The following is a 23,819-nucleotide window of genomic DNA, read 5'->3' as shown; positions in this document are numbered from 1 at the left end:
AAATGCAGCAATTCAGGAGACAGAGGATGTGGTACTGTGAAAGATAAAGAATAAAAAGTGAATACAGAATAAATCCAAACTATTTCATTATAGCAGAAATAGTAAATTTCAATAACATTTATCAATTACTAAGTTAAAAATAAGAGAAACATTTTTGAGAAAATATGGAGTTCAAGCGCAGAAATTACAGTGATGAAGGATATTGTGGAGGCCATGCACGTAAATAGGTTAAAAAGGAATTAGGTAATTGAGTACAATGATCCTAATTCAACAGATGCAATCACCAGCTTAGGAAAACTTTAAACTGCTGATCACCAGAATGAGGGACTGAATACCAAAGGAAAGGCCATGTACTAGTTCCCTTTTTTCCCCTGTACAATAAGAACCAAATAGTGGGGTAACCTGAGGCAAGACTTCTGCAAAGATTTCTGTGGTTCTGCTTTTGTTTTCCTTAGTGGGGTCCATTAAATAGGGTTTGTCATTGTCAGCCTTGCAGGGAAGGGTTATCTCTCAGACGGTTCAGTGTAAAAAGAAGTAATTCTCTTTGGTCTTACCAATGACTCATTCACCTGTAGATAAGATAATTTGAAAATAGGAGGTTATCCAAAATGAGTCTTTCTTGTGCCAGAGTTAATTTCCTTTCTGGTCAGTCACATTTTTTTTGTTGTCTTGGATATTTCAGGAGAAAGTTGTTCCTGGCTGAGCGGTCCCAAATATAAGAAAATGCAGAAACTGCAGAACCTCAAATGTTTTAGTAATGAGTAATAATTTAGTAATGGGAGAGGTCAGTCAGACTGTTCTTGCTCAGTTCAGTAGCAAAGGAAGGAGATCACTGGTCTGCTCTGCTTGCTCATTCTAATTTTCATACAAGCAAATGGGACATCTATATGTGGATGTCTTCCTGGACTTGTGAACTGCTTCCCAAAGCACCTCCCTTTGCTGAATTTTGGGAGTTTTGCTAAAGGCATAGCTCTGGTTGTTATCACAGATCTGATTTTTGAAAAGTCTGTGTTGCTTGCGAGAAGGTTCTATGATCATCGTGAGTGTGCTGCCCAGCAATTTATAGGCTTCAGCTGTGACAAGACTTACTTTGTACAATAAATTAAATACTTGCTTTTTACAGTGGGCATATAGTTGTATATCCTTTTACAGATTCATGAGCTTCAGAGGAGAGCACAAGGCTGCCGCTGAGCCAGGAAGAGTCGTTGAAGGAGCTGATGACAGATGCCAAGAGCTTTCACTTTAATTGTATTAATGTCAGACTATGCCCCTGGATTTTGCTGGGACCAGCTGTGTGTAATTCAGCTGCTGGGCCCTAGATGGTGTCCGGCTTGTCTCTGGTGCCCTGTGCACGGTCCCTCGTGTCCTCAGTGTGAGCTTCGCTTGGCAAGTGAGGAGAGGAGGGCGCATTGCATGCCTGGTGACAGCACATGGCTCTTGTGATGTCAGACCAACCTTGAGGAGCTTCTAGGAGTTAGGAAATCTCTTAGTGTCAAAGATCCCCACTAATTTTGTTGCTTCAGTATTTGGATACTGAAACAGCTAAGCTTTTGGTCTCCTGTTACTCTGCAGTTTCACCTAGGAGCATCCTGGCCTGTAATATCAAGCAATATAGTCATGCATGCTCTTAAAAAGATCTGTTTTTCAGATGCATAAGCACTTAATATGTTGGAAAGTCAGCAATTGTTTTTATGTATAATTTTGACAGTAACAGTCCATGCAAAAATCCTATATTTCAGATGGATTAGAATAGATACAAAACCAGGTTTCTAATTTACACCACGGCAAATATTAAAAATTTAAAATTATTTAAAAATATTTATATTATTTAAAACAGTGTTCAGAGATGAACACTGAATAGAATAAAAATGCAATGCTCACATCTGTAGTAAAGTGATATTAATGAAATTCTTTCCTTGCAGGACAGGGTAAAACTAAATGCTGTGTTGAAACATTCATAAGGAAATCTAATAAAATATTTTCTGTGTCAGGATTAAGGAATTATGTTTTCAGTTTTGGATTGTGTTTTGCTGAGAAATAAAGATGAAATCTATTTTAAAGGTTAATTTTCAGGTTTGGAAGTTTGGGCTTAAAAAAAATCTCAAATATTTTACCAATATTTTGATCTGAGTCTCTAGGTTTGGATCTGACCTATAATAAAGAAATGACCAGTTACAGAAGGTTTTCCACACATTTTTTTTTTTTGTTTAATGAGACTGTAAGACTTGACAAATTTTATTTAGGAAGGTGCAATGCATTGTAACTTGATTGAAACCAATGAAGTTTCCCAAGATTAATATTAGAAGCTAAAAATAGGATTTCTCTCAAGTATTTCTGTAGTAGTTTCATGGTCTACACAACCATATGTTAGCATCTTGTTTTCATATGCAAACATCTTCATCCTTTTCCTTTTGTTTTCTTTTTTTTTCTCCATTTCTTTAGTTCTCTCTTTGTCCATTGTGCCCCACCATCAGGAGCAGATTACAACTTGGCATGATTATGTATATGGTTCTGCACAAAACTGCTTTTCGAATCCTGTCAGCTGAGAGCTACAGTGGCAGCAACCTGAAATTAACTTAGAGACTCAGGATCCTAATCACTGGGTTTTGTGTTGATTCAGCTGTCTGCATTTTCAGCCAGCTAAACCAAGTCTGTGTTACTTACAGATGTGTGCTAGAGCAGATGGGTGGGTCAGCTCAGGATTCATTCAAGTTGAGAACTCAGATGGGAGTAGAAAAAGCAAGAAAGCCTTTCTTCCACATAGTACATGGATATACTAGAGAAGATGGGATCTAAGTTTTGAAATTTAAAGGATATGTACACAAAATTTCAAAGGAATTCAAACATCCAAAATCCTACTGGGATTTCAAAAAAAAGATGTGTCACTAGGTTTGGTGTAGTATTTTCACTGAATTAGACTCTTGGGAAACTTATCTGATTAAAAACCCCACAGAAACAAAACAAACAAACAAACAGAAACCCAACTATCCTTTAAATACTGTAATTTTCTGACAAAATAATGCAAAATTGACACTGATCAATACGTTAGTGCATTTATAGCCACCAGATATCATACATCTTCTTTTCCTCTTCAGTATACCTGCATTGCTGTACTGATGAATGAGAATAGATCTCCTTTTTTGGAAAATATCTAAAAATCAAGCTGTAAACAATGATTCAATAGACTATTTAACTAAGATGACCTAAAAACTTGTTTAAATAATGTTTGTATGAATTTTGTTTTAAATTGATCTGCTTTGCTTAGGGCAGGGTACAAAGAGGCAGAACCTGGGGAGAGCTGCGCAGGCGAGATGCCGGTGGCAAAGTCTGCTGTGCATTTGGTTAGTCAAATGCTTAAAGTTGTTTATTTCTCTAGGTGCCTTTTAGCTTTCATCCCCTTCAGCAATGCTGAATCTGTTATCAAGCTGTATTTTCTTTGTGATCCCTTTAATGGGATACTTTCTGCTACTGGTTTTCTTTTGGAGGAGGCAAAAAAACCCCCCAAAAACCCAACCTTATTCTCTAATTTACTTCTTTCTATGTTACAGATGAGCAGAGACTAAAATAGGAGTGCACTCTCAACAGTCTATTTATGGCTTGAGAACATCTTTTGGATCACTATAGCATGAATAGACTAATATGATACACTTAAGATTCTAGGTAATTAGTATCTGTATTTTCTAATTCAGATTCTTTACAGAGTGTAGGGAGTTTTCAGGTTATATCGCTGAAATGTAATATCTGAATTGCTGCTATGATTTGTACTGGCTTCCAAAATGTCTTATTTTGGGACTTGTAAAACAAGCAGTAAAAAAAGTAGAGGGACTCTTTTTTTTACCTCTCAGTAGTCAGTATAAAGCATTAGTGATGTAGCTGCTGTTTCTCTTCAGCACTTGTGAAAGCGTTTGAACACATCTCCCAATTCCGAGGTGAATTACTGATCCACCCCAGGGAATTGCAGTTGGACCTCTTAGTGGACCTTTGACAGGCAGAAGGTGGGGCTTGCTGGTGCATGGCAGAGGTTTCATGAGGATTCATGTTGCATTTGCTGAAGTTTCATATTGTTGCATAATGTATTGAAAAAGTTCTTCTTCATTTGCTCAATTAGTTCCTTTTTAATATATGGGAATTCACCAAGTTCCTGCACTATTTGGTGGAATCTCTCACTGAAGTCTTCCAGCATAATTGAGTGCTTTATATATGTATCAATCTGTAAGAGTGTTTTGTGGGGTTTTTTTAAAAGTTTTTTGTATTTTCTTTTTTGCCGGTTTTTGTTACAGGAGGAAGTGTCGTGTTAGAACTATACTTTTTGGACTAGTTAAACAAGACCACTCTACAGAATTTCATAATAATGCATGATTTGGCTAATCTACTCTAGGGGTTCATTCTAGCACTGGATTTCTCTCCAGCCACAATTATTTTTACATTCTTTCCTCAAATCCTTTATGATCTGCATTAGGAGAGCATAGTGAAGCCTTCATAATGTTCATAGACTTCCATCTTGATCTATGTGTACTTGATTTGGTACGGATCACAGCCTTCAGTTAGAGTTGATTGTAAATATTTTTGAGAACTCGATCATGGGCTATGGATGCTCAGAGTGGCCTGAATGCGGATAATGACAGATTGCTGGCAAAAAAGGGGGATTGCAACCATGCATTATCAAATGCATTAAATTACAGTAAGCTGTTTCTAGATGGTGGAAATTCTTTCACTGTAGGCAAATTTTGAACTGAAAGGAAGGGGCAGCATTTCCAAGTTATCAGTATATGATTTTTACATGCTTAACATGTCCTTAAGTTTATTTTTTAACTGATAGGGTTTTCTTGCTCTTCATAAATTGACACCAGTTTATTGGCTGTTGTTTCAAAATAGGAAGGAAATGTTGGTTTGCTGATTATTTACATAGGGAAAATATAGTAATTTTGGTGGCAGAAATACCAAGACTAAAGGAAAAAAAACCTTCGCATACTGAAGGAGTATGTTCACTTAAGGAGACAGAATTTTCTCCAACTAGTTATGATCAGAAAATGGATTTAATGGTCTTTTTCTCCCTCTGGAAAAGACTTGTTAAAGTTGAATGATATAAAGTTTCTGAAAATAGGGCAACTGTTATTAGAATAAATGACAAAAAATGTAGTGAAAGGCATTTATCATCTGAATAATGTATTTTTGCTTGGAGGCTTACTTATATTTAGTCTGTGTTATAAATATCACAGTTGTAATAATTTTTTTGGTAGAAGAATCACAGCAGTAATAGCTCTGATACAGTAGTAACAGTTTTGGGCATATTTCCCAGCAACTCCTTACAAAATTTAGACGACTAAATATGAAGATGGACATGTTTGTAATGTTGCTGAAGTAATTTTGATGGTTATTGAGTTTTGCTGACATCTGATAATCACCTGAATATGTATCTTCATCCCCTTGTTTTTAAATGTTATGTCCATTCAAAAATACTTCCAAATTTAATTTTGTTGTGAAGTTGTAAAGCCTCATATAAATCCCTGTGGCAATGTTTTATGATTTTCATTTTCTTGTCTTGCTGACAAGATTAGGTTGTTTTTCTATGTCACATCACCTATCAGGAAGATTTTCCTTTCCTCATATGGTTGTCTCTTGCTACTAAGGAATGAACAAAGAACTTGATTATTATTTGATTAGGTCTCTGTACTGATTCCTTTAGGCCAGAAATGTTCTTACCCTTTACAGTTAAAAGCTAATTTATCTGTGAGCCATTATCTGGGAAATGGCTAAGATCAGCAAGGGTATTTACCTCCTGACAATGCAAATAATTTCATTATTGCTTCTAGCAATTGTACTAAGAAAAAGCCTGTTACCTTGTGTTTTTTCAGTCTAGCACTTCTGGGTGTCCGGAAAGCTGGGTTTTTAATTTGATTCAATTTTTTGAGTTCTACAGGCTTTAATAATCCCGTTTGTTAAAGGATCTTCAAGTTTAGTTTGAATTTTACAGTGGAAAACTTCCTCCTGTTCATTTGAATTAGGCCTTCCTAAATGATCCTAAATAATCCACCTCAACCCTCAGTGTAGGTGCTACCTTATTATCATATCTTCTTAAACCATTTAAGCTTTATGTTCTTAATATCTTCTCTTTTTTTTAGGTGGACAAATTTGTTGACAACTTTATTCTCTGGATTTCATGAAGCTTTTGGGAAATACACCTCTCTCTACCTGATTAGGTTTTTTCAAGTCAAACCCAAAAGAAAAAATTTAAGAAATTAAATCCCGGTGTACAGACTAAATGAATCAGATTTGTAAAATGCACTTAGTACAGTTAGAAACAGCTGTCAAAGCACAGGTAGGGGTAAAGTATGGAATAGGAATGATCCGTCCTTTACTAGAAAGGTTATTTGCCACATTTTTAAATTTTTAAGGCATATTGCAATGCTTATTAACCTAGTACCTGCACTCCTCACACCCTAAAAATGGTGGTGTTACATCATTGTCTGTCAAAAGCAGGAGCAGCATTGTTCTTTCATCTATTTAACTTATTCCAGAAAGGACGCTATGTGATGTTGATGAGAGATTCTTGAATTTCCTGGATTCTTGATGTTTAAGGTGATCTTGAAAATTACAACAAAAATCTTTTGCAGTTATTTTGCACTGCTGAGCAGTCAAATAGTCACTCATTTTCTTTTAGTTTATATGTCATGGAAGATGCACTGGGGAAACATATCCCGTGGAATTGGTTCAAGTTCTGCTGTTCATGAATCTACAGGGCTTCATTAAATCAATGCCCTTGTTTAAAATAACTACATGCATAATTGGACTCACTTATAATAAAACCCTTTCAGAAAACTATGTGAAGCATGGAGAAAAAGGACTGGAAAGGGTGCATATGCCAAGGGAAATACTCAGCCAGCAGAGATATGTGAACTCTGGTTAGAGCAGTTAATTGCAATTGTTGCCATTCATGTGTTACAGGAAATATTTCAACTTTCTCCTCGCAAAAACTCTGTGGTTCCAATGCTGTGAACTATTCTGGAGGACAAATCATAACAAAAAAAAAAAAAAAAGCTGTTTCTTTAGACACCTCGGTTAATTGTTAGGGTAAGAAACTTTACACAACAGTTCTGGTTCTTGTGAATTTGAGTGCAACTTGTGTTAATATGGTCTGCCCTGCATACTTAGTGTGTTATCCTCTCTAAGTAGGTATTTGTTAGTGCTGGGCAGTGGCATGGTATGTTCTTGAAGGAACTTGACTTGCAACCACATTTTCTAACAGAGGTCATAACTAGGTAGAGGTGAAAGACCTTGCAACTGAGTGCTCAGAAGTTGTTGTTAATGAGCTTAGAGTTAAGCAGTGAGCATTAGGGATAATAATGTTTGTGAACCTTGTGGCCCATTGTGAGTTTGAGCTGGTTCCAGCAGTTCTCTTCAGGCTTGGCATGAAGCATGGCTGCCATCTTGATGTGGAAAAACTTTTCACACTACGGCAAAATTTGAGAATCTGGTTCACATATTTTTGACCTTGTGTGGATAAAATAAATCCAGCAGTGGAGGCAGTTTTGCCACAGCAGCATGGCACTGTGCCTCTGCTATCTAGACCTGTCCAGGGGAGCCCCTGGCCATGCGGAATGCACCAGGACGCGCGTGCAGCTGTGTGGCTTCAGGGCTGGCAGCTGATGCAGTGCTGTGCCTTTGCATCAGCTCACCTGAAATTACCCACATGTCTGACATTTGACAAGACTAAAGCTTCTAAGTTTCCTGGCCATTTATGAAGGTTTTAGCCTTATTTTCAGCGCAGTCTTCTGAACTTGGTGCAGGTGTTGGTGCTCAGTGTGAGGGTCTGGGTTGGGTGCTTCGACGGGGTGTTGGGTGTTCATCTGCTCCCACAGCTCCCTGACCTTATCTGTGGGCAAATGGTGGGTATGCTCATGGCTTTCTGTGTGTCAGTGGTTCAGTGATTAATGCAATTATGCAGGACATGAGACATAATTTCAAATCCTTTTGCTTTTTTAGAAGGATAACCCACTGTTTCCCTGGAGAGTGTTGCAGCTATGAAGCCGCTCTCAGCTCCCTTCCCAAGGGGGCATTTTCTAGAGGTGTGGAAAGAAAGTCCCTAAGTTCTTTCAGGTAGAAGTGTTAAGCAGACCTCTAGGGGAGCAAACAAGGGTGTATGACGTTAGTATTTCTAGGAAACAAAGCAGTGGCCATCTCTGTCTTTCTGGTGTTGGACATATTTTTTCAGAGAACGGAGAAAGGTGAGTGGACAGATGTGAGAAGCTGAGCTCAGGCTCTGGCTGCTGTTAGGCTCTGGTGAGGCCTCAAGTTTCTTGGCCCTGTGAAGACTGATGTGTCTCAGTGGAATTTTAGCCCTAAATGAATCTTTAATATTAAAAAACCCAAACAGAGTGGCCTCTAGGCCAGGTGGGTGCTGATCTTTCTGAATTTTTTTCAGTTCATAAGCTTGTGTGTGGTGTGTTTTTTTGTTTAAGCTCAAGACTTGCTTTGAATTTATCTAAGTTCTCTCCAAATTTCATTGTGAGTATGAGGTTCTTTTCCTCAATCTGTCTTTCTTAGTGTTTTATACCAGGATTCGCTTTGTAATGACTGCCTAATGATACCCAAAATGTATGCTGTGGAGCTTGAGAAAGAACTTAAGTAGTTTGCTTTAATCCTGAGTAGTTTGAGATCACCAACATCTGTCCTCTTTGTTACTGTCATTGTTCCAGTCATCTTCTGAAGACAGTATAGGCCTTTGTTTTACTGAGGGCACTGACTGGATTATTTTTCTTTCTAGTAACATACTTCAAGGTGCTTTCTAGGTTTGATGAAGCCTTTTCAAATCAAGTGGAAAGTAGAGAAATAAGATATGGAATGAAAAAGAAATGTTTTAACATAAGCCTGGAGTATTTTTTAATTGCATGTAGAGCATTACATGGGCTTTTTTTTTAGTGCCAGACATATGCATTTCTATTTCCCACCAACATTTGCCTGGTGTGAGTAGGAGTTTAATCAATAAATTCTTACTTCTCATTTTTTTTCTCCTGACGAGCATTTGGTATGAAAGCCTTATTCTGAATTACCATAAAGCGAATATGAATCTAAGAAAAACTGGGAAAAATGTACAGGGAGAACAGATAACTTGTGTAAATAAAATCAGATTTTTTGTCTTTTTATTAACATCAGCAATTAAGTATTTCTTCTTAGAATCTGATTATGTAAAACTCCCAGTGACAGCATGTTGTTTATGAGTTTTGAAATGATACTTTCTTTGTTAGAGTGCCAATTCCTTTGGTACGTATTTCCTCTGTCACCTGAGGCCATTTTTCCAACACATAACACATGTGATTTTTTTTTTTTCTGTTTTCTGAATAATCAGCTTTTCCTTTTGCTCATTAAGCATAAAATTACAGCCAAGGTATTAATGCAGTACAATACACACTGTATTAAAAGTGACCAGTCTCTACCACATACTAAGTTCTTTTTGTCTATTACCTAATTAACATACTTTAATTCGTTCACTACATTTAATGAATGTTATGTAAAACGCAACATTTTTTACCTTTAGGATAACTGTGGCGTTCAATCTAATGTGTCAGACTGGACTGTATGAATAATTAATACACTCTGTATTTAATATTTTAGTGTACGGACTACCTTGACGGGCTGGGTACAGCCATGGTGCTGAATGTGAGGGCCCTGTTGGGAAAGGAGCCGGAGGAGCCCTCTATGAGAGCTCTGCTTGTGGAGAAAAGAAGGGATGAACCCGAACAGCTATCAGAACCTTGCTGATGTCAGGTATCCCTGAGCCTGAGTTCCCGGCTGCAACAAAGAAAAAGAGATCCTTGGCTCTGACTGCTGCTTTTTGCAGCTCCTTTCAGTGCTTTGCTGGTAGCACTGGTTCAAATCAGAAGTGTTAAATACTACTATTCCTGGTAATGTTGATGATGATAATTAGTATAAAATAAAATAGATGCATTTCTTAAGAAAAACCTTGCACTTGGGCTATTAAAATCAGGAAGATAACTGCTGAATTCTGATTTCTTAAGTTGCTGTTTTAATACTTGTGGTAGCTGTCCTAACTTAATTGTGTCTTGGGTTATGAGAAATGGAGTTTTATACAAGAAAAATTATGGAACTGCAGAAGAGGTCAAGTTGAGTGGAAATCAGCCTTTCTCTTACAATCACGTGTTTTAAAAGTGTTTTCTGTGACCAGCATTACCAAAGTTGTGCTTTGGTAGCAAGTGAGAATTTTTGGCTTCCTGACATGGGAGAGGTTTGTGGTCACCCTTTGGCATCACCTTGTGCACCATCTGGGCAGAGTGCCCAGTGCTCCAAACTCTTCCTCTGTGATGGACACACATGAAGATGTTTTTGCGAAGACTGAAATTGTCAAAACCTGCATTTTAGTAGACCCAAAGTCTTTGTTTACTTCACCAGTACCAAAATGATAGACAGTATAAGTTTCCATGTGGGCATGATGCCATCCAGCTATAAATCCCACTGGCTGTAAGGCTTTGCACAAGGTCGTACTGATGACCTGGAAAACAGGCTTAGATGTAGGAATGTCAGCCTGGTAAAGTGGCTTGAAAGCGTGAGTAAGGGAGAGAAAAATGCATTTTTCTTGGAATGGTTTATGAAGGTGCTGGGATTCAGAGATTCAGACTTTTACTTACAAAGTATTTTTAGTCATTGTATTCTTGGGAGAGGGTAATAAAGTGAGCATCTGTTTGAGTAGAGAGCTCATTTATTCTAGTTAGACTAATTCTGTTTTTCCTGATGGTGGGAGATATTTTTTGGTTTTCAAGGTGACAAAGAGGCAACAGGCCCATAGACAATACTACCTTAAATTCAAGCTCTGGTTTGGTTTCCCTAGTTTTCCTAGTTTTCTTTTCTTTGGCAAGTGATTGAGTGGTTTCTGAAGTTAGAATAGGCTATAGATAAGCCTATGGTGTATCAACTGCTGGAGGCTAAATGAGGTAAGAAAGTAATTTAAAAAAAATGAAACATTTATGAGAATTTTCTTTTTATGACATGGTCTGAACTGCTTTTCTTGGCTTATAATGCTCAGTACTTTCTTTTACATTAGTATGAATTATTTCTATTGCATTTATTTTAAATACTTCTGCTATCGAGTGAATTTTTAAATCTTTTGTTGCTAATTAATTTCTTGGATGAGTTATTTGTAAAGATTCATGTTACAGCTGTAATATTTAAAGTGATTTATGGTAAACTTGGCTTTTGTATGAGTTGTGTGAATCAGAACTATAATGGTGGGAAGAATTTATGAAATAATAGATAGAAGTCTGTTCACCTTGCTACTTAGCGGGTGCTGACTGCCACATGTTTGTTTTCAAAGTAAGTTTATTTTATTTGTAGGGTAGGAAGAGAGGCTGCATTTGTGATTTACATTGTTTCTGGCCAGCAATAGCAAAACTCTGTAGATAGTTGAAATACTCAAAACTTTTACTAGTAGTGTGTGTCAGGTGCCACATTTGAATTACTCTTTTTGTGCTTCTCCTTTTGCATACTATTCTTCTTTAAGTTGGCACAAACCACGATGTGTTAAACTGTAGAATTCATCCTTGAAGACTAAAATGGGGTTGGTGACTTGAAGAGGAATCATTATGTATGATGATAGTACTATAAAAGGTAAGTACTGTATAGGAATTTAAGAATAGCCAGAATATTGAAGTAACACAGATATTCTTGGATTATATTTGAGGTAGATTTTTTTGTGTAATATATTACCTTGAAAGGCAGTCAAGAGCTAACTGAAAAATAGATTTTGTGGGAACTAACAAAAATATTATTCCTGACATATACCTAATGAAGTCAGAATTCCATTTATTTAAAACTGACTGAAATATTAATATATTTCTTTAAAATATCTTCTGCTTCACTTCTGAAAATCCTTTTAGTAATTTATCTGAAAATTCTTCAAATTAATTAATATGTTCTGTAACATTTAATTACCTTTTTTTTTTTGCATAATAAAAGTAGAAGGGAATCCAGAACTGGGAGGTCATCCATTAGAATGCAAATAACTGAAATCAAGCTTGACAATTGCAATTTCAGTGCTACTGCAACTGATGTGTCTGTGGTGTTACCTCATTACAAAATCTCAAGCAGCTGGCAGTTAAACCTACTATTAGTTTCCTACAGGTTTTTTCACAGTAAACTACATTTATTCTTTTTACCTAAAAGACTTCATCTTAAGCCAATCCATGGACCAAAATAATTTAAAGAGTTGTCTGGGTTGGTGTCATTATCAGTGATACTCAGGATTTGCTGAGTTGGAAAGATGTGGTCTCATATTCATATGAGTATTTAAGTTACTTGGTGTTTGTGACCTCAGTGTATGGTATGGTGCAGCTAAACAAGCCATGAAGTGTGACACTAAGTAGAATTTTTTAGTGCATTGATAACAGAAAGTGAATTTGTGCAGGAGATTTACAGCATTTTATCCAGTGGAGTTTTGAAAGCGCCATAGCAAAGGTAGCGCTGTTTTCTGTGTGAGACTGTTCTACAGGTGATATATTTCAAAGTCGGTTTTTAACCATATAGTCTCATTAATTTCATGGTATTACATGTCAAATTTCTTCTACAAAGAAGAAGTAGCACAACATTTTTGTATCAAATTTGGAAACATTTTTTCTGAATCTTTTTGTCAATACTTCAGTGTGCCTCCAGGCCTTCATTTTGTTCCTGAGTCTGGTCTGAGAACCCAGTGGTCAGGTTTTAGTTTAAGAACATATGTAGTCCATTGGAGACAGCACAGGCTGAAGTCATATAGCTTCTGAGGAGTGAAGCCAGGTGGCTTCTGAGGAGGAGATTGCTGGGCAAATGTTTTGGGAGGAGAATGCCCTTGCCTTATAATTATCTTTTTCTCTGTAATTTCTGTGGAAGTGGCTCATAGTTGTAATTTAAGAAGAATCTTAAGAAAGGGTGTTGAGTAGGGGAGATTTTTGTTGTCTCTTAGCCTTGGATTTGCTTCCAGACTCATCTGGCTTTTTTTTCTCATCAGCTTTGAAAATGGTAAGACTTTAAGAGAGCAGGAAGGCCTGGAATAGGGCTGTGCTGGTGGTGGATGTGTGGTGGTTCCACTGATGTTCATGGGGTACAGGTGAGAGCAGGAAAGAATTATCTAAGTCAGAAACCTTGTGTCTGCCATCCTCACTCTCTGGGGAGCTGGTCCCAACACTGGAGAGGGAGAGAAAAGGTAAAACTTGTTGCTGCTGGCTTTCTCTTTCAAGACAATGGGGAAGGTTTATTAGCCTGGGTATATTTAGTCATGATCTGATCATTTAGGTTTTGGACTCTCAAACCATAGCTCTGTTTTTGTGTGTAATGCTCAAAAAATCTTTTATGCTGTCCAGGTTCATGTGATAGTTTAGGATGACAAGTGATACGTTGTCCTCATGTCTGTATGTATGGTGTATATATGTACACTGAAAGACAAATGACTGCTCTTCACAGGAGTGGACCTTTTTGCTTTGTTTTAACTGTTGCTTATCATCGTAAGACAAGCAGCTATGAAAGCACCAACCCCCCTTCAAAACCAGGAAAGTCTTCATCATGGGAATGCATCTAAATTTTACATACTCCTCGTTTTAGTGTTCTTTTATCTTTTATTGTCCTTTACACCTTTACACTTTCGCGTCTTCTACTGAGGTAGGTAGCTGAAAGGCAGGTTAAATATAAAAGCAGACAATGTCTGACTTTTTAAGTCCTGTGGGAGACTCTGTATGTTCCAATGAGCGTTTTGGCCCAGTTTTCTATCTTTGAAGCAATCATTGGCTATTTTTTCTTGAGATCTTTACATTTTTTATCTATGTCCTTGCATTATTGAGCATGAAATTATGTTTTAAATATTAAAAAAACAAACATATGGGCAATTAAATCTTTAAAACATTTTGAATTGTCCCAGGAAATTATACCCTTTCTCCCATTTTTATCCAAAAATGTATATGAATTTGTCTTCTTTAGCTTGTTTGTATCTCTCATTTTGTAATTTATTCCAGAATATCCCAACATCAGCTTTATGGCCAGTTTCTAGTTTGAGGGGGCTATTCTTTCTTCTCTCCTTTCTGTATTCTTACATAAGCAGGAGAAAGGCTACCCCCAGCCCAGTGCCTGTTTAGGTCATGGATGCCTTACCTTGCACCATCATAAATAAGTTTAGCTGTTAGTGGCGTGTGAAGTTAGTGCTGCTGCTTTTTAGTGTCCCCTTGAAGAGAAAAGATAACAAAATAATCTAGTGCAGTTAATCTTAGCTTGTTCAATCTCCATGTGAAATCCTTTGGTAACTTTGCGAGAAAAGAAATGTTGGTTTCAGGGATCACATGTTGGAATTGATTCTGGAATAACTTACTCATTAATTTTTTTTTTTTTGGTTGCTGTAAGCATGATAAAATTGAGTACTAATCTTTTTGATAAATTACATTTTTATGTGATCAATTGCATTTAAAAAGCATTTTTTACTGTCTTGCATTTTTCCTATTCTGTAGTTTTTATCAAGACTAACCTTATCCTAGATTATACACTAGTAATAGCTCCTTTCTCCCATTGCCTTCTTACAAAGCAGTGACCTTGCCTCTCAATCCTTGCAATTCTCATCCCACCTTACAGTCTTTTATGACTCCAAAGGGTATTTTACATAGGAACAATATTAGGTTTGTGCTTCAGTGTTTAAGTGTACAAACCCACTTGTTTTACGTGACTGAAATAAACAGTTAAAACAGCCTGGAAATTTTGGGGCTAACTGATATATCCAACAGTTTTCTCTTTGGATGAGCTTTGACTGAGGAATATTGTCTAAAACTGATCTTTATTTATTGTCATTCTCTTTAGAATCAGTATACTTTGCAGCAAATGATACTTGAATATGTGAAATATGTATGTTGATGGGTTTTTAAAATATCTGTATTTGTATCTATATTTTATTGATAAAAGTAAAACTTTCAAAGGACCATGATGTACAAATGATGTGCAAATAATCTGGTATTTGGGATTTGGCAAAGCTATTGAGACAATTTGATTGCCTAGAAGTACAGGAGAACTAATGAGGAGTGGCATGACAGTGGAAGGAGTGCAAAGCTGAGTTTGTATTCAAATTATGCCAATATTTTTACAAACAGTGAAGAAACTTGACTGAACCTGTTCTGTGCTTTTTTTTCCCCCTGTTTGAAGTGAAGCAGAGTTTTTTTTTTTTTTTTTTGCTGATTTAGAGCTAGTTCTGAATTTGCTTTATTTGGACATTACCTTTAAAGAGCTCTTCCTTTAAAAACATTTCTAGGTTCTCTGCTCATGATGGGTGCACTGCTGTCACGGCTCAGCAGTGTGTCAGGGTAATTCTCCAAAGCCCCACACAGATCAAAAAGATTACTGAAGAATGCACAGGCACTTTTCTTTCTGCTAAGTCTGAAATAGAAGGGGCTAAATCTCCAGGGGATAGAAGTTATATAATTTGGTGATGCTATGCTGATTTATGCCTCTTGAGAGTTTGCCTGCAGCAGAAGCTGGAGGTGATGAGAAGAGATTGGATGAGAGAAAGACCGTCCAGGAAAAATTCATCAAAATTGTCATTCTTGAAAGGACCATCATAACATATGGTAAGGCATATCATTTACCTCAGGCTCGGAGGAAAATGATTTCTGCTAGGAGAATATTAATTTTATTTCTAAGAGGATCAGCTGACAGGGTAGGCTTTCTCCTGGCTGGTCTTCCCCTTCTGTTTTCTCTGAAGGGAAAGATGGAAGCTTGGAAATGTCTTATCTGTAGCAGACAAGCAAGTTGGCATTTTGCCATCATTTTCTGCTAGCAGAGAGGATAATGGTAATTATATGTCAAAATTTAACATTTCTCTTCTTTGAAAGAGAACTTTTTAATGCAAAATATTTAGAAAAGTCAGATCTATTCTGAGGCAGATAAGGAACTAGGATTAGTGAGCTGACAAATTTTTCTTAGGCAAAAAGAGTTTTTCTTCCTCTTCAGGGACAAGGGGGAGGTGAAAAAGGATCAAAAGAAACAAACATTTGAGGTATGTAATGTAACTAGGCTGCAGCTTCAGTATTGTGTAATATTTGGGAGACGCCCAGAGCAACGTTGCCTGTCCTGCTTCTCCTTCTGTGGGAAGGCTGTTAGAACTTGCTTTGCTAATGAGTTCCAGCCCTTCTGATTAAGTTGGTATTTCTTTGTTATCAGGAAAGTAAATTTCTCTTGTCCCAAACAACACTGAGTCCAAACTCAAACATCTCCACTTTTTTGAGGAAGGGAAAGAGTTTTCCTAAAATCAATTCTAGCAACCCCAGTTGTTACAAGTTAAGCCCTTGGTCAGCCATGTCCTTAGTCAATTAGTAAAAGTAGAGAGGTTTTCCCAGGCTATAGCACAAGTTACCATACTGGTGGTGAGATGCTTAATAACAGGGAAAGCTTTGGTTTTTTTCTTTAAATCAGAAGAGGAAGGCATGGTTATTTTACATTTTACATACAAACCTATTCACTTTCTATTCCCACATTTAAAATTTGCCATTTCAGTCTGATTTTACAGATAATTTTCTAGAATACATGATATATAAAAATATAATTTTGCTTAGAAAATGTATGATTGCAGCTTGAGGAGCTTTGTATTCTTTATTTTCTGTATTTTTCCAGGAACAAGTGTAAGCAACCATCTGTTATATACATTATAAGTATAGGATTGCTCCTCAGCAGTCTGAGAGAAAGGAGATGTTAGTCTTCTCCTACATTATCTTCTGGGAAATGGGATGCCAGACATTTAAAAATAGGTTTTGAAGGTAAAATATCGGAAAGAAATCTTGTTTTGAAACTATTTCTTATTAATTTATACTAATTTGTCAATAATATGTAATGAAGTGTTCTGGATCATCAGGGACTGAACTGAGATACAGGCTTGGGTTTTAAATTTAGGTAACCAGGCAGCTGATTTGCAGATTTTCACTATGCTTCCATGGTTCAGGTCTGCCTATACTTGTTTCTTAGTTTGTTTTATAAATGTTTAGAGTTTCCTTTAACCATAGTCATGGTTGTCCACAGCTGAGCTGATTAGACTTATGTAATGCTTGCTGACATAATCCCAGGAGAGTCTTTGGACAGTATCGCATTTGAGATGTCCATAAAATATAACAAGTTTTAACTGAGTTAACAAAAATAAACTTCAATTTCCTAAGGACTACCCTTTTTTGCCTAAAGAAGGATATTAATACTTTATCCAAACTCCAGTAATATAATGGGAGAATTGAATAAGAGATACATATGTAGACTAAAGAAAGGTAATAGAAATAGTCCTCTCATTAGGATTAAAGGAGAATGGCTATCATTAATTACTTTTCAGCTTATCCCACTCAACTACAAAGATGTAATTTTAACCTGATCTGAGCAATCAGCTAAAACTTGGAATTTTTTATGTATTTTGGTTAAGAGAAATCGCTTTTTGTATTGTTAATATCATTCTGTGTATCGAGGTGTAAGTTTGGTGTCCTTAGTACATGAGAAACCAACTGTTATCATGTCTTTTTTTATTTTTTTGTAATTCAGGTTTCTAAACAAATTTCCAGTCGGTGTTGAGCTTCATTGCAATCTATGGATTTTCCCTTAGATCCTATCCTTGATACCAATTCTGCTGTAACTTAAATTTTTGCATTTTTAAAAATTTGTCAGTGTTTTCATATCTTTTGGAAATATAGGTATGCATGATACACTTTTGTGTTGGTGTTTTTTTGGTTTTTTTTTTTTTTTTTTTTTTTTTTTTTTTTTTTTTTTTTTTTAAATTTTGATTTCCTCCTCTTCCAGGCGTCTGGCCTCTGATAGTTAAAACTCTCCAAATTATTGATGACATAGCATGGATTTGTGCTTGTTAAAAATTTGTACTTGAGTTTCTTTTTCCTTGACATTTCTTTCTTGACACACCTATGCAGAACTCTCTTTAAGTCTTTTGTTTGTTAAGCTAAACAAAGCAGATGTTTTCAGTATCTTCTCAAAATTTCCCTGACCATTGTAGAAGTCTTTCTCTTCCAGATTCAGTTCCTTTTTTAGACAATAGATGATCCAAATCAAGAACAACAGAATTTTAAAAGAATTTATTATTGCATTAATGTTGCTATCTAAGCACTAGAAATATATTACCTGATAAATTAAAAGTTTCATTTCCATAGGGACATCATTTTGATAGCTAGGAATTACTTGAGATCTGCTTTATACCCAAAGTTTCATCCACTGTAATTTTCAACTGCTGAGGTCTCAATTTGCAGCAGAAACTTAATAATCGTCAAGTTCACATATTTTCATTTTGCACTGTTAAATTTTACCTCAGTTCTCTTCTTGTAGTCCTAGAGGTAATCCATGTCTTCCTGGTACTGTTCCAGTCCTCATGTATTAGCAGTGCTTTCCCATATCAGAAATTTCTGAACAAATCCAAACTGTGATTTTTTTGGCTATGATTCATACTAAGCTCTGGCAATTTATAAAAATACGTAGTAAAATTCATCCCTCAAATTGCTGCTGAGGAATATGCATTTGTATTGTTCTTCCAGCTCTTTTGGTGCAGCACTACATCATTTTACATTTTACAGTCTCCAATATCTTGCACTAATTTCAAATGTTCTTTATCATGATCATTAGTACTAGCAAACATGATTTAAACTTAATTTTAAAAGCTGAGTGACAGAGCTTCTATTGCTTGCTCTCACTGCTTGGGTCAGCTCTGTTTGCTGTGAAACTGATTTGTGATGGATTCAAAATGACCATTATTTCACCTTGCAAAATGCACAGGAAGTGAATTTGCCTTCTTTTTGTCCTGTGAAGAAAAATTAAATAAAGCAAACTGTATTTGAGAGTAATTTTTTGTATGACATAGAGTGGTACTTGTTGATTATCTAAAAAGAGATGGGTTACAAGATTTTTGCTTTAACATCTCAGAATAAGTATATACTTGAAAAAATGGTACTGTGTTTATATCCTCCCTCTGCTTTAACATTGCTAATGAAACTAAAATTTTCACTTTTGCAAAAAATAATGGTGTTGACATGAGGAAAAACATGGAATAAGTCCAGTGAAAGTATTCCATTAGCTGGGATAATGTGCACAAAGCAATAGTATTATATTTCTGAGTGCATTTAAAATTTGTACTGAGATCTTGAATTCAGGAAAATAGTCTTCTGCCTTGTGTTTTGCTAGTTCGTGAATTCTTCAAGTGTCCAGCTGGAAGAATGACCATGTACTGTTTGTGAGCAGAAACTCTCCAGTGATGTTTGACAGCTGTGGGGATAGCCCCTAGCTGGGTGTTTTTCACTCTGGGTGGAGATCATCATGCAGTACAAGATTTGCCCAGGGAGAACCTACGTAATATTTATGAAAGGTGGCTTGGCAGCCTACATTTTTTATATCACTCCTTTCTATCTTACTGGCCTTCATATCCTAGCAAGTGGTTTTGGGGAGCTTGGAAGTGGTTGCCCGCAACTTAGAGATGTGGCGTTGTACTCCCTTACATAGTTGTAAGTAGATATTGGTCAGACTGAATTGCAGAACTCAGGGTTTTACAGGAGAAAGTAACTTAATATTTAGTGCTGGTGTATTACTATTTTTGTAAGTTAACTTATATATATACTTATATATAATATAAAAATAAAACCTTTGGAGATATTCTTATTCCGTACTGATGCGGGGGTAGCTGTTTCCTCCTTTTATTGCTAAATTGCTCATTTATTTTTTGAGGGGCCTTTTGTCTCCTTGTGCATATGCATTTATTTTTGTGTGTGTAGATTTAGTAATATTTTCTAGGTTGAAAGTGAATTAATGAGTTGATCTGGAGCAAGTTGAAAAGTGGCAGCTTTTGAGAGCATTCACAATGTTCAGAAGTGGCTCCCTAACTGCCACTGCCAGCAGCAGTAAAAAGACAGTGTCAGGTTGTTGGACATCAGGATTAATTCTCAGAGAATATAAAAAGCAGCATCAAGTCTGGCCTTATCTGATTCTCTGCTGCACTTCAAAGCTTCACTGACTGGCTCTGCCAGGCTGCTGGACACTTGAGTGGAGATCCTGTACCAGTGTCTGGCTGACAGGTCCCTTTCCCTGGAGATGTAGCATCCTTATGTTGAGGCAGTTGCCCACTGGATAAAATGAACACAGCTAAAACAGATAGCATGTAGCTTCTCCCTCTAAAGGGAAATATGTGGTATTCATGGATAAGACCAGTTTGCTTTTATCAGTGCCATAATGTGAATGACTGTAAGCTAAATTTGATTTACTCTTCAGTTACACAAAGGAGTAATTACTAAAATTGTATAATAATAATGTTAAACTAACAGGATAGGATCTAGGTGAATTAATTTAGAACCATTTACTTCTACTTTCAGCTTCTGCGTATATTTTGAAGTAATGAAGGACATCCAGATTAATTTGAATAACACTTCTAGCAAGCTAAAGTTAAATTAGGGTAGAGTTTTTTCTTCCAAGTTTTATTTGTCAGTAAAATTCAATTGGTCACAAAGTGTTTCAATATGTCTTGAGAGAAAATTCATGTATGTTTAAGGAGATGAACTGAATGCCTCAAAATTAGTACCTCACTATGTGAACACAAATAATTGTTCTGTGGGTCTGGAATTCAGAGAAATTACTAAATGATACTTTTACCAGTTTGGTGGCACTGTTTCATCTTAGTTCTGTGAAGTGGTTTTTTTTTTTTTTTGTTTGTTTGCATGTTTGCTGCCATAATACTAGCAACAGTAAATATAAACAATGATTTATAATAATAAATTTCATTTGGAAATTTCATTTTGTATAAAACATATGTTTTAATAAAAAATAAGTTATTATTTGTAGTCTTAATAATTTTAAATTATTAAGGAGTTTACTGTACATTGTTAGCTTGAAAGGTCTCATCAGAAAAAAATCATGCATGATTGTTTTGTTTGATATCAAACCACATTTTTGCTGTCATAACACTGGCACTTTTTCAAGTCATGCTGTTTTTCTGGCTGCTAGCAAGGAGTAATGGAAACAATGCAGTGATCATGCAATTTATTAAAAATAGATACTAAAATACTAGGCAAGCAATGTTTTTAATTTAATTGGGACTAGGATTCATAAGGCTGCATAAACATAGCTGTTTCAGTATCACAGAGGAATTAAAATACCTTGCTGCCTGTGAGTTGTTTATAATTTATTTCTTTTAGTGATTTCCTTTTAGATCAGATTGTGATGCTTCTTGTGAATGGTGACTGTGCTTGCTGAGGAGTGGTCATGCAAGCAAAATCTGATAACCTCGATATGTCACTTCATCTGCCGTTTTTCTTTCGTTAATACAAAGCTGGTTGCATAATATCTAATTTCTCCTTTAGCTGACCAGAGATGAAAACAAAATCTATAATGGCAGTGCTAGGTTTTATAAAAAACGCAAGTGAGGAGTTGAAGGATGTGGCTTGTTCTGTTTGGACGATGCAGGATTGCTTTAAGCAGTAAGCTTACTGTTTTCAGATGGCATTAGCAGCATCAGTGATATAGCTGTGTCAGCCTCCTCGACTGCTGCATGTCTGTAATCGCACGGAGGAAACTATATTTAAGATCTGATATCTTGAGGGTAATGACTCCAGCACTTACTGATGGACAGAATGGCTGTTAATGCTTTCTTCACTAGCCTAGAAGATTTTGAAAGATAGATAGGTCTGTGATGTACTTTGATAAGACAGGAAATGCAATTTTTGGGGGTCTCTGGAAATAGAAAGGTCATGCAGCCTGGAACCGGTGAGACATTACAGTCCTTAAGTCATCAGGTATGACCTCATGGTTTATATGAATATTTCTAACACAGGGTTTGTTTTACAGTTTTAGGTCATTTGCAATCTCTTTGTCTGTGTAATTGCTTCATGTTGGATTTGCTACAGGATTTATAGGGTAGACTGTTTACATAAGCAGAGCAACGTATATCTTGGAATTCTAATGTGTTATTTTTTATTTGAACAATGTAAGGTTATTCTTTGTATATTTTCAACCTGTTTTATTGTGAATATGTTTTCTTTTAACTAATTAATGGTGAAAGGTTATCCCTTTGCTGTAAAATGACAAGATTATATTGCATTTTTATTTTGCTTTATCTTTACATGACACACAAAAGCTATTGTGATTGTGTTTATCATATGAAATGCAGTATAAGGCAACTGTTTACCTACAGTGCCAGGTTATTTAAAACAACGTATCACATTGTGTAACAGGACGGAGCTATTCTGCAGGCACAGATCTTGCTTCATTTTGCAGCAGTAGATTCTTTTTCTTTTTGCTTAATTTCAAATCAGTTTTAAAAATAGCTCATGGAACATAACAGTGAAAGTTTGGCAAGATAACTCTTTTTAATTATTACACTCAGTGACACATATTAATACTAATGGGTTGTAGAAGAGAAGATTAATATCTTAAAAATTTATAATGTTGTTAAAAACCAGATTAATTTTATTGAAGCATGTCTCTTTTTTTTTGTTTTGTTTTTTGTAACTGCTGTTAACTTTATTGCAAGACTAATACTTGTAGATCTGCTAATGTATTGTGATGATGTATAGGAAAGTCAGAGTACATAAAAGAAAACAAGTATATCGGTATTTTACATAGGAAGATAGTGGCCCAGTTTCAAATATGGAACAAAAAATTGATTTGGAAATACTGTTACCACTTTAGGTGTTATAAACGTTAGATAATGGCTGATATATTCCCGTGAATGCATTATAGAGCAATTATATTTAAAATTGTAGGAGAAATTTATTTTAAAAAGGGATATTCGGCTCCATCTTAAGCAATTCTACATATATTTGCAGAACATTTCCATGGCAACGTGTTTGACCATGTGTTTTAAAAGCTCAGCTGAAGCCTGAAAGTAGTGGCAATTTTTCCGTCTCTTGCTTTACCCTTGTGGAACAACAATTTTCACGTATAACTGGACAGCAGATTGGCAGGGGTGAGCTGTATTTTCTGACCCCAAAGCAGAGGATTAAGTGATCAAGATTTAAAAATATTGTCATGTATCCACCTAGAAATGTAAACATGTATGTCATGAATTTAATTTTGTATTTAGAACTATATTCTGCTCTCACCCCATTTAATAACATTTTGCTGGGGCCGTATGTGTGTGGGAGACAACAGAAGATCAGACTTAAGCTTGTGCAGCAATGGTAAAAATGTCTCTTTTCATTTTTAATTTAAAACATATTTGTAGAAAATATTGTATTACTTGTACTGACCATAAATTCCAGTTTCCCAGTCTACTTTATCCATCTTACATTCTTATCAATAGTGGGCAAAGACTGCCCTGCTCTTAAGCTTGATTAAGTTTGGCGTGATTTAACTATACTTTTCTCTTGCTACAGGATCTTTTTAATCTGTTAGAATTTATTTTCAGTATTTTGATGTATTAGTCACAATGAGTACATTCTGTTTCTTGGCATTGAAATGAAATTCCTGAAAGTATTGGTTTCATGGTATTTTGGTGCTTTGCAGAGTATTTATAGACCTTTTAATAGGACCAACTCTCCCCCAGCTTCTTTGTTTTCCTTATTCAGTTTACATTCTTAGCTTCATTTTGAAGTTGTTCCCTCTTTGCTCATTTGAAATAATTAGATCTCCATGGAATTTTGCATCTGGAAGCTTCAGCAGTAGGTTGTGCTTGCCCTGGACTCTCTTTCATCACTTACACTAGTTCTGCAGACTGCGTTCTGTGGATGGCTTTGGAATGTATCACTGATATAATCTCCAGTAGTGCAGTAGACATCCACTGCAGCCTGTTGACAATGGAAACTATCTACAGAGGAAAATGAGTTGCTGAAAAATGCTTGCTTGAGGAGGTTTGT

General features: G+C 36.1%; 1 protein-coding gene across 8 annotated transcripts in view; it reads left to right on the top strand.

Annotated features, from left to right (window-relative positions):
- SLC4A10 (solute carrier family 4 member 10) overlaps positions 1 to 23,819 on the top strand; it is a 149,573-nt gene that overhangs the window by 12,363 nt on the left and 113,391 nt on the right. For 6 of the 8 annotated variants that reach the window (XM_066190059.1, XM_066190058.1, XM_066190054.1 and 3 more), the window contains exon 1: positions 21,577 to 21,758. The exons of 1 other annotated variant lie outside the window; for it this stretch is intronic. In XM_066190059.1, coding sequence (XP_066046156.1) covers positions 21,678 to 21,758 — 81 coding nt within the window. In that variant the 5' untranslated portion in view covers positions 21,577 to 21,677. Of the gene's footprint in view, positions 1 to 15,501; positions 15,582 to 21,576; positions 21,759 to 23,819 lie in introns of those variants that run through there. One more of the 8 variants, XM_066190057.1, reaches the window with a different exon arrangement.

This window comes from Chamaea fasciata, unplaced genomic scaffold (genome assembly GCF_029207755.1).
Source record: "Chamaea fasciata isolate MVZ Bird 193981 ecotype frontalis unplaced genomic scaffold, bChaFas1.0.hap1 SCAF_8, whole genome shotgun sequence".
In the NCBI taxonomy this organism is placed as follows: domain Eukaryota; kingdom Metazoa; phylum Chordata; class Aves; order Passeriformes; family Sylviidae; genus Chamaea; species Chamaea fasciata.
Note: the sequence above shows the minus strand (reverse complement) of the source record. Positions and strands in the feature narration are given on the sequence as shown.